The sequence below is a fragment of the Bufo bufo genome, chromosome 3 (genome assembly GCF_905171765.1).
Source record: "Bufo bufo chromosome 3, aBufBuf1.1, whole genome shotgun sequence".
Classification (NCBI taxonomy): Eukaryota; Metazoa; Chordata; class Amphibia; order Anura; family Bufonidae; genus Bufo; species Bufo bufo.
In genome coordinates this window covers 653,713,886-653,729,812 of record NC_053391.1, presented here as the reverse complement: position 1 = coordinate 653,729,812, position 15,927 = coordinate 653,713,886, and the positions used below count along the sequence as shown (strand labels likewise).

Here is a 15,927-nt window from a genome sequence, read left to right as displayed (position 1 = left end):
CTAGTTGCGGGTGCATTGTGGGAAACCCACGCAAGTCCCTGTCAAGGGACATTTTACTTAGCATTCTGTATTAAAGAATACCATTATTTTTCTTTATAACCAGATTATCATGGAAAATAATAAAGTGAACGGACCTTATCCCTATTTATTATCATCTCCTTAGCAACCATCCGTGAAAATTGCATTGCATCCGCACTTGCTTGCGGATGCAATGTGATTTTCACACAGCCCCATTCACTTTTATGGGGCCTGCGATTTTCACGCAACGCACAAGTGATGCGTGAAAAACATTGCTCATGTACACAGCCCCATTGAAATGAATGGGTCAGGATTCAGTGCGGGTGCAATGCGTTCACGTCACGCATTGCACCCGCGTGGAAAACTCGCCCGTGTGAAAGGGGCCTAAGAAAATTTCATCAAGAATACAACTATTTGCTAATATGAATATTTAGAGATAAACAAATTTCCCCAAATTTATTTCACATCCGAATTGGTCAAACTGGCTGTCAGATGCAATTCAGTCGGAAAGTGCCCCAATTTCCCGGAAAAAGTCATGTATGACACTCTGAGTTCTCCTAGGACTGTATCCAATCCCTATCAAGCTCTTTTTTCTTTTTTTTTTAATTAATTAATTTTAATTTTATATCCATAACTTGAAAATTTGACATACATGATGTACACAGATACAATAAATATCCACACATTTGGTAAATTTTTCTATCATGAATGCAAAATTGGTATCCAAAAGAGAAAAAGAACTTATTTAATCCCACTCCCCCCGTCCCACCCCCCTCCCTCTTTGTCGTTGGTCTCGGAGCACATCCACGGCGAACAAGGCCTTATGACCATGTCGACCAAGTTCTATCCCATCTAATTTTCTGGCTCTTATTATAGATAGCAAGTTTCTCATATTTCTTCACTTTGTCAACAAGTTGATGCCATTCAGATACCGACAGGGGGTTATTTGAGCCCCAGTTCCTAGCAATTACTACCCTAGCCAGCATAAGTGACTTCATCCATAACATATTTTCCCGTCCCTGCTCATCAAATAAAGAAGCACCTAAAACAGCAGTAATTATATCTACATCGTAATTATATGGGGAACATCTCCGGAGCTCAGAGAAAACATTGGTCCAGAAATCCTGAATCACAGGACATAACCAGACAAGATGTATAAAATCTGCACGTTGGGCCGGACGCCTACGACATCTATCTGAAACCTCCTTATAAAACCGAGAAAGGGAGAGGGGCGTATAGTATAAGCAGTGTAGAATCCTGAACTGAATTAACCTGTGATTCCCAGATATAGAAATTTTCCGAATATTCCTATAGAAAGTTCCCATTTTAATGTTTAATTATTTCCAATATCTTGACCCCATTTCATTTCACTTCACTTCTAAACTTATTCATTTTACCCATTTCCACTCTCAATTTACTATAAATTAGTGAGATAGACATACTATTCTGGTATGAATTGAAACACAATCCATAAAATCATGTGATTTAAACCGTAAACACCTTTTTATCTTTAGTGCACATAAAAGCGTGTTTAGCCTGAAAATATTTATACTTATCTAATATTTTAATATCTCTGTGTCCAAATATATCCACTAAGGTCCTAATATTACCATTATATATCATTTGCTCAACCCTAGTTATTCCCTTCCTTTCCCAGAATTCAATATCATCCATCTTATTAAATTCATTAGGTGCGCAATATTACCATAAAGGGGTAAATTTAAATATATGCGTAATTCCCAAAATAACTTTAAGTGAGTTCAAGACACGTTGCATAGAGTGTGATATGATACATTTTTTTTCCCCCCTTCTCCCATATAGCCCGTTCTAAAATGCTGAATTATATCCCGCTGGGGTCCTCTATAATTTCTGATGAGTTGGGGGAATATATTGAAAGGGGCAGAGAGATACCCTATCAAGCTCTTTAACACCAAGTCAGCATTAGTAATGTCAAAGTGACATGACATATATGCAGGGGCGGACTGGGAACTTAAAGGGATTCTGTCACCAAGTTTTGGGCTATAGAGGGGCTGTACGAACCTTCCTGGAGCCCAGCCACGCCCGCCTGTAAAGGAGCCCAACACCGCCTATGTCCTCCGAATCTCCTCCTTTCATCAACGATAGAGTACCATAATCTCGCGCATGCGCAGTTCTTTCTCTGAGGCTGATTCCAGCACAGGGAAGGAACACTATACTGGCACTGCACATGCGTGAGCTCGCGCATCGCGAGATTACGGCAATCTATCGTTGATGAAAGGAGGAGATTCGGAGGACGCAGGCGGTGCTGGGTTCCTTCACAGGCGGGCGTGGCTGGGCTCCAGGAAGGTTCGTACAGCCCCTTGGACACATACAAGACTAATTTACATATCTCTAAAATCCTTTTTTAAAGAAAATAAAAGCACACAGCCCTATAGGACCGGTATATTGTGGACATGCTAGCGGCGATCTAGCCGTGCATGTCCGCAGCTCTAAAGCCCAAAACTTGGTGACAGAATCCCTTTAAAGTTGTCATGGCTGAGGATGGGGGAAATCCTCAGCCGTGTGGAGCCCGGTGATGTTATGGCTGCTTGGCCATGAAGACAGGATTAGGGAGCAGGTCAACTCCTAAAGGCATCCCTAACCTGACCCTGACTCCTAGCTACATGAGCCAACCTTGATGGTAGGAGGGCTCATGCTCCGGAACCTAGAAGTCCTGCTAGCCCTCAAGATGGCCCTAAACTAGGAGCTGAGTAAGACAACCCACTCCTCTAGACACGGAGGAGAGGAGTCTCAACGGCCAAGCTGCTGGAAAAGGGGAGACATAAACAGCTCTATGGATATGGCAGGTGAACAAAGAGTTCCACCTACCTCCACAGCCTTGCTGACTGGATCCCTGTGTAAGCAGGGTGCAGATCACAAACGCATCCCCACACAGGGACCCAGATCCATTAGCTGCACAAAATCACATGTAAACATCAAACGGACATCACACATAACTAGAAATAACTTAATGAGACATTATGGTTATGACCACAGGGGTGGCTCTTACTGGCAGGTAGTAAAGACAGGAGGCTGCTTTCAGCTAAGCATGGCTGAAGCAACCTGCAGGCCTGCAAAAGCAGTGAGGCTTTATAGGCCAAGAAGCCACACCCCACAGTCGGACACACCCAGTGCACACACACACTAGGAAGGAGATTAACCCTTCCAACACCAGGGAAGGGAAAACACCACTTAAAGGGGACGTGCACACAATAACAAAAAAAGGAAGTGCACACATACACACATCACACAAAACCGCATGCACAACATAGCAAGCTGCAATGGCACAGCTCAGACTGCTACGCTGCCACATACATACTGTTGCCAGCGGCAACCACAGGTGAGAAAAATACCACAGCCCTCACCTGTGATTGACAACCAAAGAAAACCGCTGACAACCGCATGCGGTTCAGGAGTCACGGTCATAGCCATGGCCGTGACAAAAGTGTCCCTGGAGAAAAAACAAATAGTGGCCCTGTTTTGTACTTGGGCCAAAATTGATGGAAGGCAGGGCCCGCAATACCATATTGTGGCACATTATACCACCCCAACAGAGTCTATGGCCAATCCGCCCCTGCATATATGATTATGGGTAAACAGAAAAAAATTATCCCTTCTCTGGTAAAAGAATGCCTTCTACTCTTTATTTTGAACTGCGAAATATGAGCCGCCATTCTGTGAGCAACAAGAGCAACAAATCCCCCAAAAATTCAGATTAGAAGCCAAAGCTTTTGGGAAATTAATGAGAAATTTGATTTGTTTAGATCTCGCATATTTCAGTTAATAGTATTTACTATTCACTACAAACTCATTTAAGATTAAATTGAAAATAACCAATAGCAAAAACACATTGTTTTTCTTTTTTCTTTTAATTTTAGGAAATGCACCGAAACAGTAACCATGAAGAAAAAGAAAACAGGAATGGGACGTGTATGCCTTAACATGTAAAATACCTTATTATTGAAGCAGTAAGTACTAAGTAAAATCTTACCCCGGCTGTAAACCCAGTCACCACTAAAACAAGCAGATTTTTTTCTTTCTTTCAACCCCATGTTGTATAGTCTGGGCACAAACTCTTACTTTAGCAAATCTATTCGCTGTCTGACATGCACCTGTGATTTTAGAATTTTTATTTTACTTTAAAAAAATATTTCAATTTCAGGATATTTTTCCAATATAAATAAAGCACATCCTAGGAAGCAGTATACAGCAGCGCTAATTAACTTAAAGCTGATTATTTTAATTTATACAAGTTTAGGCACAGTAAACATACTGTAAAAAATACTGCTGTAATAACCATAAAAAGTTGCTTGTTCTTAATCTTAGGACTAATCTTTTTCTAATTGAGATGCAGAATTATATAGTAAAAATAGTCAAAACAAAAAACGTGAAACATCCATTTGTTTACCTTGCTAAATTAATTGCTACACTTAAATTGCTACACGTTTCATAATGAAAGTATACTCAAAAAGGTCATTCATGAAGTACAAAATATGTAGGCACACCATTTATTGCTATTTGCATAAATTCACTTAATTGCTCCGTTGAAAACACAAGGAACATCTGCAAAACATCCCTTGTTCCTATTCCTTGAAATGTTTTTTTTTTTTTTTCATAAAATATTTAAATTTTTTTTCATTTCAATTTTTAGTTATTTCTGACTTGGCACTAGTCAGAGTCAGAAACTTCTACTGTCCTCGAAATGAACTCGGAAAGTGCAATATACAAATTATGAGTTGACAAGACCAGAGTGGACAATCTTCTTGTACTGTAATTTACAGGGAAAAAAATCAAACTAAATGCACTTCTAGCTGCAATTTGGTGGTTGTCCAAAATCACATACTCCAACAAAGGGATAATGACATGTATCGTTGACATGTTAAAAGATAATTTTTGACTGCATTTCTCGTTACACTGGATGGTCTACAATTCTAAGTATGATAACGTTTTAAAGGGAATGTTTTATGTATTTCATTTTACTTTCACTAAAATTTTCTTAGAGTTAAATTGGAGGTGTAGAGGTATACACGTCCTTCCTGTATTGTCTGTATAGACAGATAATACAGATGAGTGTTTGTGCTTTACCAATACAGTCTACAGAAATTGATGGCATATAGGTCTTCATCCAAAGACATGGGAGTGACAAGGGGCATGCATACTGAGCCTGAAGTGTGTGTGTATTATTACTATCCTGCCTTATCTAGGCCATTAGTAGGTAGGAGAGCTGTCATTCTCACTCCAATAATAATGAGATGACTCTGCACATGCTCTCCTGATTTATACAGCAAAGTAAGTGTGAAAAGTCGCATAACAATAAATATGATTATAATATTAAACAGATCCCTAAAATTAGTTCTGGATTACATAATATATACACATGAGATTATCGGCACTCAAATTTTACAATTTCAGCAGATTTGGCCGGTATACGCCGAGAGGTATCAGCACTAAGCCCAGGGGGCCTGATCTCGGTAGTTCTTGGCAGTAAATGCTGAGAGGTACGTATCAGCGCTAAGCCCAGGGGATATGATCTCAGCAGTTCTGGTCAGTATATGGTGATCCCTGACCTTGTCCCCCATCGGCCTGTTTTTTTTTTTTAAAAAAGAGGACTTTCACATGAATATCTTATGAGGGCCTGACCATGAAACAACTAGACTATGTCTACAGTTTGTGAAACAGGTGCAGATATACTGTAGACAAATAATATCACATAATACCAACTTTCTTTTTGGCCAAAATTTCCTTTTCATAAATATCCCTAAATGTCGCAATGAATACAAACTCCTGCATGTAAGTAGTATTAGTGCTTGTAGTATATTCTAGCTGTAATAATCCAAATTATATTACTAATTGTAAATGTATATTAAAGGGGTTGTCTCACTTCAGCAAATAGCATTTATTGCGTAGAGAATCTTAATACAAGGCACTTACTTATGTATTGTGAATTGTCCATATTGCTTCCTTTACTGGCTTGATTCATTTTTCTTTCACATTATACACTGCTCGTTTCCTTGGTTATGACCGTGCTTGCACACTATAGGAAAAAGCACTAGCTTATGTGAGCTCCCACGATTCCGGTCACCAGAGAGGCCGACACTTTTTCCTATAGTGTGCAAGGACGACCGCCGCTGATGGATTGCAGTCTGGTCGTAACCATGAAAATGAACAGTGTATAACGTGATAGAAAAATGAATACAAAATACATTACTAAGTGCCTTGTATTAAGTTTCTCTACATGAAAAATTACACTTGCTGAAGTGAGACAACCCCTTTAAGACCAAATATGACATGTCATTCAAGTGAATTTACCTGGAAAACACATAACATGTGTCTGGAGACAGGGTGGTATGTTATTACTATGGTATCATCCATACATTGTGCCCAGTAAATGCCACAGTATCTGTCTTTGTATTTGGCTACACTTTAATTGTGGGCATATTTAAGATTTTAGGTTTGTTAATCGTTGTGGGGGTATCTATAATTTGTGCATTTTTACATGATACATTAAAGGTTATGTTTTAGAGGTTTTTTTTTTTCTGTAAGCTAATTGATTATCCCTCTTCGAGATACGCTTTCTGTGAGTACATGTTATTACTAAGGTTGAATCTATCATTAGACACAATAGGTCCAATCCTAATTGTAATGCAAGGGGGGTGTTGTTGTTCTGCATGTTAAGTGTATGCTCTTTCCTTGATAATTTTAGATTCATTTTGAGTTTAACATAATCTATGTTCTACAGATGGTGTTTCTCATGGATGGATTGGTCTGGAAAAGCCTCATAGAATGTGTACCTACAGGCTCCAGCTGTGCAAATCCATGATTAAACCTTGATGGAACATAATGTTTCAGCAACCAAATTAGAATTTGCTTGCTATTTTTAGAATACAAAATGTTTCTAAAGGATCTCTAAAACCAAAGTGTTTGCTAAACATCCAATTTTATGTCAAAGAACAGAAAATTCTATGGAAATAGTAGATCAAAGGCCTAAGTGCAATACCAATTCATCAAGTGAAGAGTCTGAGGTGCTTTGGAACGATCTTGGTGCTTGTGGTTGTCCATCACTTGAAATCTTTGACATGATATTGTTGAGTGTTATTTATTCTTATGGAGCTCTATTGACAGTCCTGTCCAATCACTCTTAAGAATACCATGACCCTTTGTATAATCATCGTCAAGAACACTTACCATCCCGTGCAGCTCACCTGGGAGTAAAAGATAGTGAGTTGGATATGGTGGACTTGCTTTTATCTAAATATCTTTGGACCTTCAAAGCTAACATTTGTATGCAGTTTTCTATGACCCTGTGTTTTGAGTACTGGTGATGGTAAAAGATGTTCAAATACCCAGTAATATTTCTTGAGATGTCTTTTTGACATGTCAGGAAATTGCTCGGGTTGGATTTCTCCATCAGTCTCATAGAAGAAGAGTCCCATGGAGTGGTAGATCAACAAATGCACTACCAATCTATTCAGAGGGGGGATTTGTGGACCCTCCATTCTTGGGAGCGCTAGAAGTTCCACCAGTTGGACTCCCACTGTTCTGCCCTGTTCTGGTGGATAGGGCATAAATATTTTTTTCTGGGATAACCACTTTAAAGGTCTTTCAAATCTTGACAACACTTTTTTAATATGCCTTATTAGATGTCATAAAGAGGGAGATGTGGGGTTCCAAACCTATGAGCCAGAGCAGAGAACCACTGGTTAACTATGGCTTCTGCTTTGGTAGACACAATGAAACTGTGTATTATATATTTCTCTTGACAGTTGATGGTTGGAGGTTAGGGAAGCTGGTGTCATAGAGTGATGACAAAAATTATGTGATTAGAAATGGAACATCTCGGTATCATGTCCTCTGCTAGACCCAAGGATTCCTGATCCAACAATAAGCATATTTAGCAATAAAGTGTTCCAAAACGAGCTCTATTATTGTAATTAATTTAGCAGTTCCTCAGAATGTAATGATCCTTTTACAGTACAGTACATTGACTAAGAATCCAATACTGCCTGTAGTAAGCTATGGAATATAATAATTCTCATAAGCAACACTGTATCCCGAGCACAACATATATTTAGGCCTGATTCACATAACTGTATTCTTTCGTCCATGTGCAACCTGGACTGTAACCGCATAGCACACGGACCCATTAAAGTATGGTGCAATTCATCCGTCCATTTTTTCGGCATGGACTGAGAAATTTCTAGTGTGTATCATTCTTGTTTATTTTCCATCCAATACTTATTCATTCAAGTGAAACAGACGCACCTGTACGCCATATAAATGTCCAAACAGATTGACAAACATTTGTGTTTTGCGGATGGAAGTCAGAACAGCCGTCTGAACCAGGCCTTAGTAGGTTATTATTAAGATCACTAATAAAGAAATTGATGAAAATTCAACAAAAGTCCATGAAAGAGATTTCTCATTTTCATCTAGTACATTCTTATCGAGGTGGGCGAGAACTGCAGATGCAATCACATCTCTCATGGTGCTCCAGCTGAATGTCTACTATAGACATAGTCTTGCTTTTAGTCTTTTTCTTAGTGTATGCGACTTCAGGCATGACCTTCAGGACCTACAAAAACACAATAAAAATGAATGAACATATTATATTACTAGTATGATATTTTATTGTCTGGTTTGCATTAAATCTGTCTAATGTTGAATCGTAAGACATGATGTATAATGAAAGTCTTTAGACCCTTTAACTTTCTTCACATTTTGTTCTGTTGCGGCCCTGTGGTAAAATAAAATAATACGTTTCCCCCATCAATCTGCACCCAAAACTCCATAATAAGAAAGTGAAAACAGAGTTTTAGATATTTTTAGCAAATTTGTTAAAATGGAAAAACTAAATATTTGCATAAACATAAGTATTCAGACCGTTTGCTATGACACTTTAAAATTAGCTCGGGGGGCCTTCTAATTCTCTTGATCATCTTTGAAATGTTTGTATATCTTGAATGGAGTCCACCTGTGGTAAATCCACTTGATCTGGCACATCCCCATATTTATAGAAGGTCTCACAGCTAACACTGTATGTCAAAGGAAAAACCAAGTCATATGGTGGAAAGAAACACTTGTAGAGATCAGAGACAGGATTATGTTAAATTCTGCTGCATTGAAAATTTATGGCCCCCCCCCCAGCCCCCACATATCTATCGGGCCTCCCACCACCCCTTCCAGAGCTCCCACCCAAACACCCATCCTAGATCTCCCACCGCCATGAGCAGTTTCACACTTGCGGCAGGACGGATCCGACAGGCTGTTCAGCCTGTTGGATCCGTCCTGCCGCTATTTCGCCTTGCCGCCACTCCATCCCCATTGACTATAATGGGTACGGGGACAGAGTGCCAGTGCAGCGCGGCAGTGTGCGGTGAAAGGCTGGCGGCCGAAAAGTACTGCAATTCCGACTTTTTCGTCCGGCGGCCTCTCACCGCGCAGTGCCGTGCTGCGCTGGAGCTCCGCCCCCATCCCCATTATAGTCAAAGGGGACGGAGCAGCGGTCCAGCGAAATAGCGGCAGGACGGATCCGACAGGCTGAACAGCCTGCCGGATCCGTCCTGCCGCAACTGTAAAAGTACCTTTATGTCTGTCATATAAGAGTGTGCCCCCCAAAAGAAGGAAGGGGCGCCCTCCTTATCACTGCTGGCATCTCTTTTTAACATCAGATCATCAGACTCAGCCCTGGCCTGTAGTGTCCACCATCAGACAGGGGAGGGAAGAAAAGAAACACCAGAACTAGAGTGTCAGTGTGCCCCCCAATGTGTTGGGGGTCACACTCTAGTTCTGGGGTTTCTTCCCTCCCCTGTCTGATGGTGGACACTACAGGCCAGGGCGCAGGGTGTGTGCTGTAATTTGTAATTAGTGAGAGTCTGATGATCTGAATTCTGAAGTTAAAAAGAGCTGCCTGCAGACCTGCAAGGATAAGGAGGGCGCCACTTGCTTCTCTTGGGCCCCAAGAGAATCCTGAGGACTTGGGGGCCCCACTCTGAGTCTGCAGGCAGCTCTTTTAACTTAAGAATTTAGATTATCTCAGACATCATAAGTTCTCAATAATCTCACTTCCTTAAAGGGACACTGACAGGCCCAATAAGCATATTTAGGTAGATATATGACAGTACAGGTCTTATAAAGTGTATGAGAATCATATAAGTATCCCCCCTGTCCACCTTATAAATACAGTAAACTGAAGTTTATAACCTGCTTGAATCGTCTTCAATCTGCCCAGGGGCGGCGTTTCATCTCCACTTGCGCCCAGCCAGCCGCCCCCAACTGCCGTTTTGAAGCGCCGCCCAGCTCATTAATATTCACTTCGCTGGGCGGCTACTACTGTCCCCGACGCAAGATCCGGCGCATGCCCAATACAATACTATGGGCATCGGCCTCCGGCTCATCTTCAGCGCATGCGCCCGGCACCCTCACTGGCCGGGATCGCATCGCGCCTGCGCACAGTCTGCATCTCAGAGGCCGATGCAGCCCCTGCTTTATGCGCATGCGCCGGGCACAGTTCAGAGCAGCGCTTCAGAGTAGCCGCCCAGCGAAGTGAATATTTATGAGCGAGGCTGGCTGGGCGCAAGTGGAGATGAAACGCTGCCCCCTGGGCAGAATGAAGACGATTCAAGCAGGTTATAAAACTTCAGTTTACTGTATTTATAAGGTGGACAGGGGGTATACTTAGATGATTCTAATACACTTTATAAGACCTGTACTGTCATATATATACCTAAATATTCCTATTGGGCCTGTCAGTGTCCCTTTAAATTCAAGTGAATCACATCACTTACTTTTACAGTCACTGTCACTGTAGTCACACAGACAGCAGGCACAGACTGGAGTGGCACTGGCACAGCAGGACTGTCACTGGACTGGACTGGACGGAGACTGGAGTCTGGACTCTGGAGACCACTGACTTAGGACTGGTCTGGACTGGAGTGAGTAGGACTAGTGACTGTGTCTGTGAGGTAAGGTTCCTCTCTCTCACGCTGAGTTTGAGCTGCGCCTGCTCTGCTCAGTCTCAGACTAGTTTCGGGCAGTCAGTGCGGCCGCACTCCCTCTCTCTCCCTAGTCCCTCTACAACAGGTAACCCCCCCCCGTCCACGGCCCGACCGGCCCAGCCCCCTCCACAGCCCGGCCCCGCCCCCTCCACGGCCCAGCCCCGCCCCCTCCACCGCCTGAGTCCGCCTCCTCCTCCCAATCTAGTTACTAGGAGGAAATCTTTCCTGCGCTGCGGCTCTGGTGCCTGGCTCCGCCTCCATCCCTCAGGTACGCCCCCGTTCCGGCCCCCTCCACCGCCTACCTCTTCTTCTGCTCATGCGGCAGTGCGCCCCGGGCCCGTCTGCTTCAGCCTCCAGTCCTGACCTGACTACTCCTCCTTGCCTTCCCACCAGCCAGGCCCGAGCCGCGGACCGCCCGCACCCCGCCCACTACACTGGGCGGGCGGTCGTGCCTGGCTGCCTGTGTGTTTTTACTGTGTGTGTGTTAATATAAAAAAAAAATAATAAAAAATGCGGTCCGGACGGGCCCCCAGTGGCGTAGGGGCCCCATAGCCACTGCTATGGTTGTTATGGCGATCCCTACGCCACTGGCAAGAGCACAGTGGCCTCCATAATTCATAAATGGGAGAAGTTTGGAACAACTAGGACTCTTCCTAGAGATGGCAGCTTCACCAAAATAAGTAATTGGGGAAGAAGGGCATTGGTAAGAGAGGTGACGAAGAGCCCAATGGTCACTCTAGCTAAACTCCAAAGTTTCTGTGTGCAGATGGGAGAGACTTCCGAAAGATCAACCATCACTGCAGTGCTCTACCAATCTGGGCTACATGATAGAGTGGCCAGAAAAATGCCTATCCTCAGTAAGGCTAGATGCACACGAACGTTGTTTGTTTCTGTGAACGTTCCGTTTTTTTTGTGTGGATTGGATGCGGACCCATTCATTTCAATGGGTCCGCAAAAAAACGCGGACAGCACGCTGTGCATCAGTATGTACGTTCCGTTGCCCGCAAAAAAAATAGTGCATGTCCTACTTTTTCTAGTTTGCGGACAAGGATAGGCATTATTACAATGGATCTGCAAGAAAAACAGATCCACAAAAAAAACGGATCGTTTTTTTTTTTTTTGCAGATCTGCAGTCTGCAGACCGCAAAACACATATGGTCGTGTGCATATAGCCTAAGAAGCCTCTCCTCAGTAAGACTTATGAAAGCCAGCCTGGAGATTGAAAAAAAAAACACCTAATGGACTCTCAGACTCAAAAAAGATTCCCTGGTCTGATGAAACCAAGATTAAACTTTTTAGCTTCAATTTTAAGTGCCATGTCTGGAAGAAAGCAGCATTATGATATGGGGTGTTTTTCAGCGGCTGGGACAGGGAGACTAGTCAGGGTAGAGGGAAAGCTGAATGGAACAAAGTACAGAGATAATCTTGCTGGGAACCTGATCCAGAGTGCCTTGGACCTCAGACTGGACTAAAGATTCATCTACCAAGACAATGACCCTAAGCACACAACCAAGACAACACAATAGTTGCTTAGCTACAACTCTTTTACTGTCCTTCAGTGGCCCAGCCAGAACCCTGACTTGAACCCAATTGAATATCTCTGGAAAGACCTGAAGACAGCTCTCCACTGATGTTCCCCATCCAACCTGAAAGAGCTTGAGAGGATCTGCAGACAAGAATGGCAAGAAATCCCAAAATCCAGGTGTGCAAACCTTGTGGCATCATACCCAAGAAGACTGTAATCACTGACAAGGATAGGTCATCAGTATTAAACACTTTGACAACTCCTCGGAATAGAGTCTGTCATCTCCAAAATCAGTTTAAAGTAAGTATACCATCATGTAGGGTAGGTGCAAGAAAAAAGTTTTTTTAATGTAAATAAGGTTTTCAGTGCAACATGGGTGGGGTCACTTTCTTTGTTGACCTTAGCAACCAATCACAGCACAGAATTTTGTATTCTGCTCCTGAAAAACAATAGCTGCACTGTAATTGGTTGCTTAGGGCAAAAAAGCCTGTTTTTCTTTTATACAGTTTCATAAATCTTTTCTAATCAAAATTCCTGGCCTTAAAATGTAAGATTATAAGATTTATCTTTTAAGCAAATGAGGCCATGGTCAATTAGAAGTTAACTTGAAAGATATTAATCTAACGGTATTAATCAAGGAGAAGAACGACGAAATGTATAGCAGATTTCTACAAAAGTAAGGATCATACGGTGAATATCTGCACAATTAAATGCAGTTTAATGAAATGAATCAAGTTTAACATTTAATTAAACAGCATAAAAAAATAATCATTTATAAATTAATGAATAAATAATTTATTAGTAAAGAGGTTTGCAAACACGGTTTGTATCTAATTACTGAGTGCAAATCTTTTATGATAGTATTATGCATGTAAGTAGTGTAATCATCCTAATTAGAGATGAGCGAATTTCTTAAAAGTTCAATTCGGCTGATTCGCCGAATCCCACCCAAAAATTCTCTTTGTGACAAATGACTTCGTCACGAAGCACATTTTTTTGTAAGTAGCGGGTGCAATGCCAGGGAGGTGCGATAGCGCCGCCCCTGTCATTGTACCCCTCAGATGCTGCGTTCATACATGATCGCGGCATCCGAGTGTAAAATGAACAATAATTTATATTTTTTTATCAAACTTACCTCCTCCATTTGCTCGCGAGGGGCCAGCCACCTCCATCTTACTTGAAGATCTCGGCCAAAATCCTGTGCGGCGTGGGATTACGCCATCAGGCCGGCTGGCATGGTGACGTATGATGTCATCATGCTGGCCGGCGTGATGATGTAATCTCGCGCCGCACGGGATTTCGGCCGAGATCGTCAAGCAAGCTGGAGGAAGTAATGGAGGAGGTAAGTTTGAATTTTTTTGTTTTTTATACTATTTCAGGTTAAATCGATTCGCTGACACGAAGCACCAGGAAATTAGGCTTCTAGGCGAATCGAATTTATCCTGAAATTCGGATCGAATTCCACTTCATGGGATTTGATTCGCGCATCTCTAATCCTAATGAATTATAAAAATAAAAAATATTTTTTTTTTATAAATTTGCTGTAAGTTTGGTTCTGACGCAGTTTTGTTGCATGTGCAGCAATTTAAATAGAAATCTGTTTTGGTTTTCCAGAGAAAATTACTAAAGTAATTGGTGCTAAGCAGATTTCTCTCTACATGAAGATTATTAATTACATATTATAACATCAATTATCCTTTACTTTGCCATTATGATCATAAATGTGAAGGTACTGTATATGCAATTATTTCTAAAATAAACTGACATGCAGGTGACAGTATATTAAATTATGAGGATCACGTCTTTAACCCCTTAAAGCAGTTCTCTGGGAATACTGATTTTCTAGCAAGAGCCCCTAGCCTTCCTCCGTAAACAAAAGATTGATACTTACAGTACCTGCTTCCTGCCTCAACGGTCCTCCACTGTGTCCATGATGTATGGCTTCTGGCAACGTCTCCACTGAAGCCAGTCAATGGTAGCAGTGGAGCATGTGACCATGCCCAAGCAGGTGTTTGGGGTTTTGATAATACGGAATTCACTGATTGCTAAAAATAACATTCTGTGGGTCAATACTATTACGCCGATACCAAATTTGCATAATTTTTATTTTGTTTTACTAATTTAAAAAAAAACTTTGAAAAATTACAATTTTCCTTTGCATTGCCACTCTCTGACAGCCTTAAATGTTTCATATTTCCATCTACAGAGCAGTATGAGGATTTGTTTTTTGCAGGGCAGGTTGCAGTTTTTTACATATCGATTGTAGATCACTTTTGTTCAGTTTTTTGGGGGGGAACAAGGTGAACAATAAATGGTTAATTTTGGAATTTATTTTAGTTATGCATTCTCTGTGCATGAAAAATCTTTTTATATTTTAATAGTTTGGACATTTTTGGGACCCGGCTATACTTTGTATGTTTATTTTTTTATTGTTTATTTTTAGATGTAAAATTGGGTTGATTTGAATTTTTATGTTTTTCACCTGAGATTTTCTGATCGCTTGCTCCAATAGAAAACTATTGCAATCTATAGGACCCTGATATACTGCTTGTTACAGGCAGTTAACCATGACAGGATTGAGAACCTTCAGAAGGTCCCGGGCTTTTATGGTAACTAGAGTTGAGCGAACACCTGGATGTTCGGGTTCGAGAAGTTCGGCCGAACTTCCCGGAAATGTTCGGGTTCGGGATCCGAACCCGACCCGAACATCGTCCCGAACCCGAACCCCATTGAAGTCAATTGGGACCCGAACGTTTTGGCACTAAAAAGGCTGTAAAACAGCCCAGGAAAGAGCTAGAGGGCTGCAAAAGGCAGCAACATGTAGGTAAATCCCCTGCAAACAAATGTGGATAGGGAAATTAATTAAAATAAAAATAAAATATATAAAAATAAACCAATATCAATTAGCGAGAGGTCCCATAGCAGAGAATCTGGCTTCACGTCAGCAGAGAATCAGTCTTCATGTCATAGCAGAAAATCTGGCTTCACGTCAACCACCACTGTAACAGTCCATTGTCATATATTTAGGCCCCGGCACCCAGGCAGAGGAGAAAGGTCCCATAACAGAGAATCTGGCTTCATGTCAGCAGAGAATCAGTCTGCATGTCATAGCAAAGAATCAGGCTTTACGTCACCCAACACTGGAACAGTCCATTGTCAGATATTTAGGCCCAGGCACCCAGGCAGAGGAGAGAGGTCCCGTAACAGAGTATCTGGCTTCATGTCAGCAGAGAATCAGTCTTCATGTCATAGCAGAGAATCAGGCTTCACGTCACCCACCACTGGAACAGGCCACTGTCACATATTTAGGCCCTGGCACCCAGGCAGAGGAGAGAGGTCCCATAACAGAGATTCAGGCTTCATGTCAGCAGA

General features: G+C 41.8%; 1 protein-coding gene across 1 annotated transcript in view; it reads right to left on the bottom strand.

Annotated features, from left to right (window-relative positions):
* Nucleotides 1-6,579: 6,579 nt before the first annotated feature.
* The window catches only part of PDGFD (platelet derived growth factor D), a 237,123-nt gene continuing 227,775 nt past the window's right edge, over nt 6,580-15,927 (bottom strand). Inside the window, exon 7 of the mRNA XM_040426276.1 lies at nt 6,580-8,608. Coding sequence (XP_040282210.1) covers nt 8,477-8,608 — 132 coding nt within the window. The 3' untranslated portion in view covers nt 6,580-8,476. The remainder of the gene's footprint in view (nt 8,609-15,927) is intronic.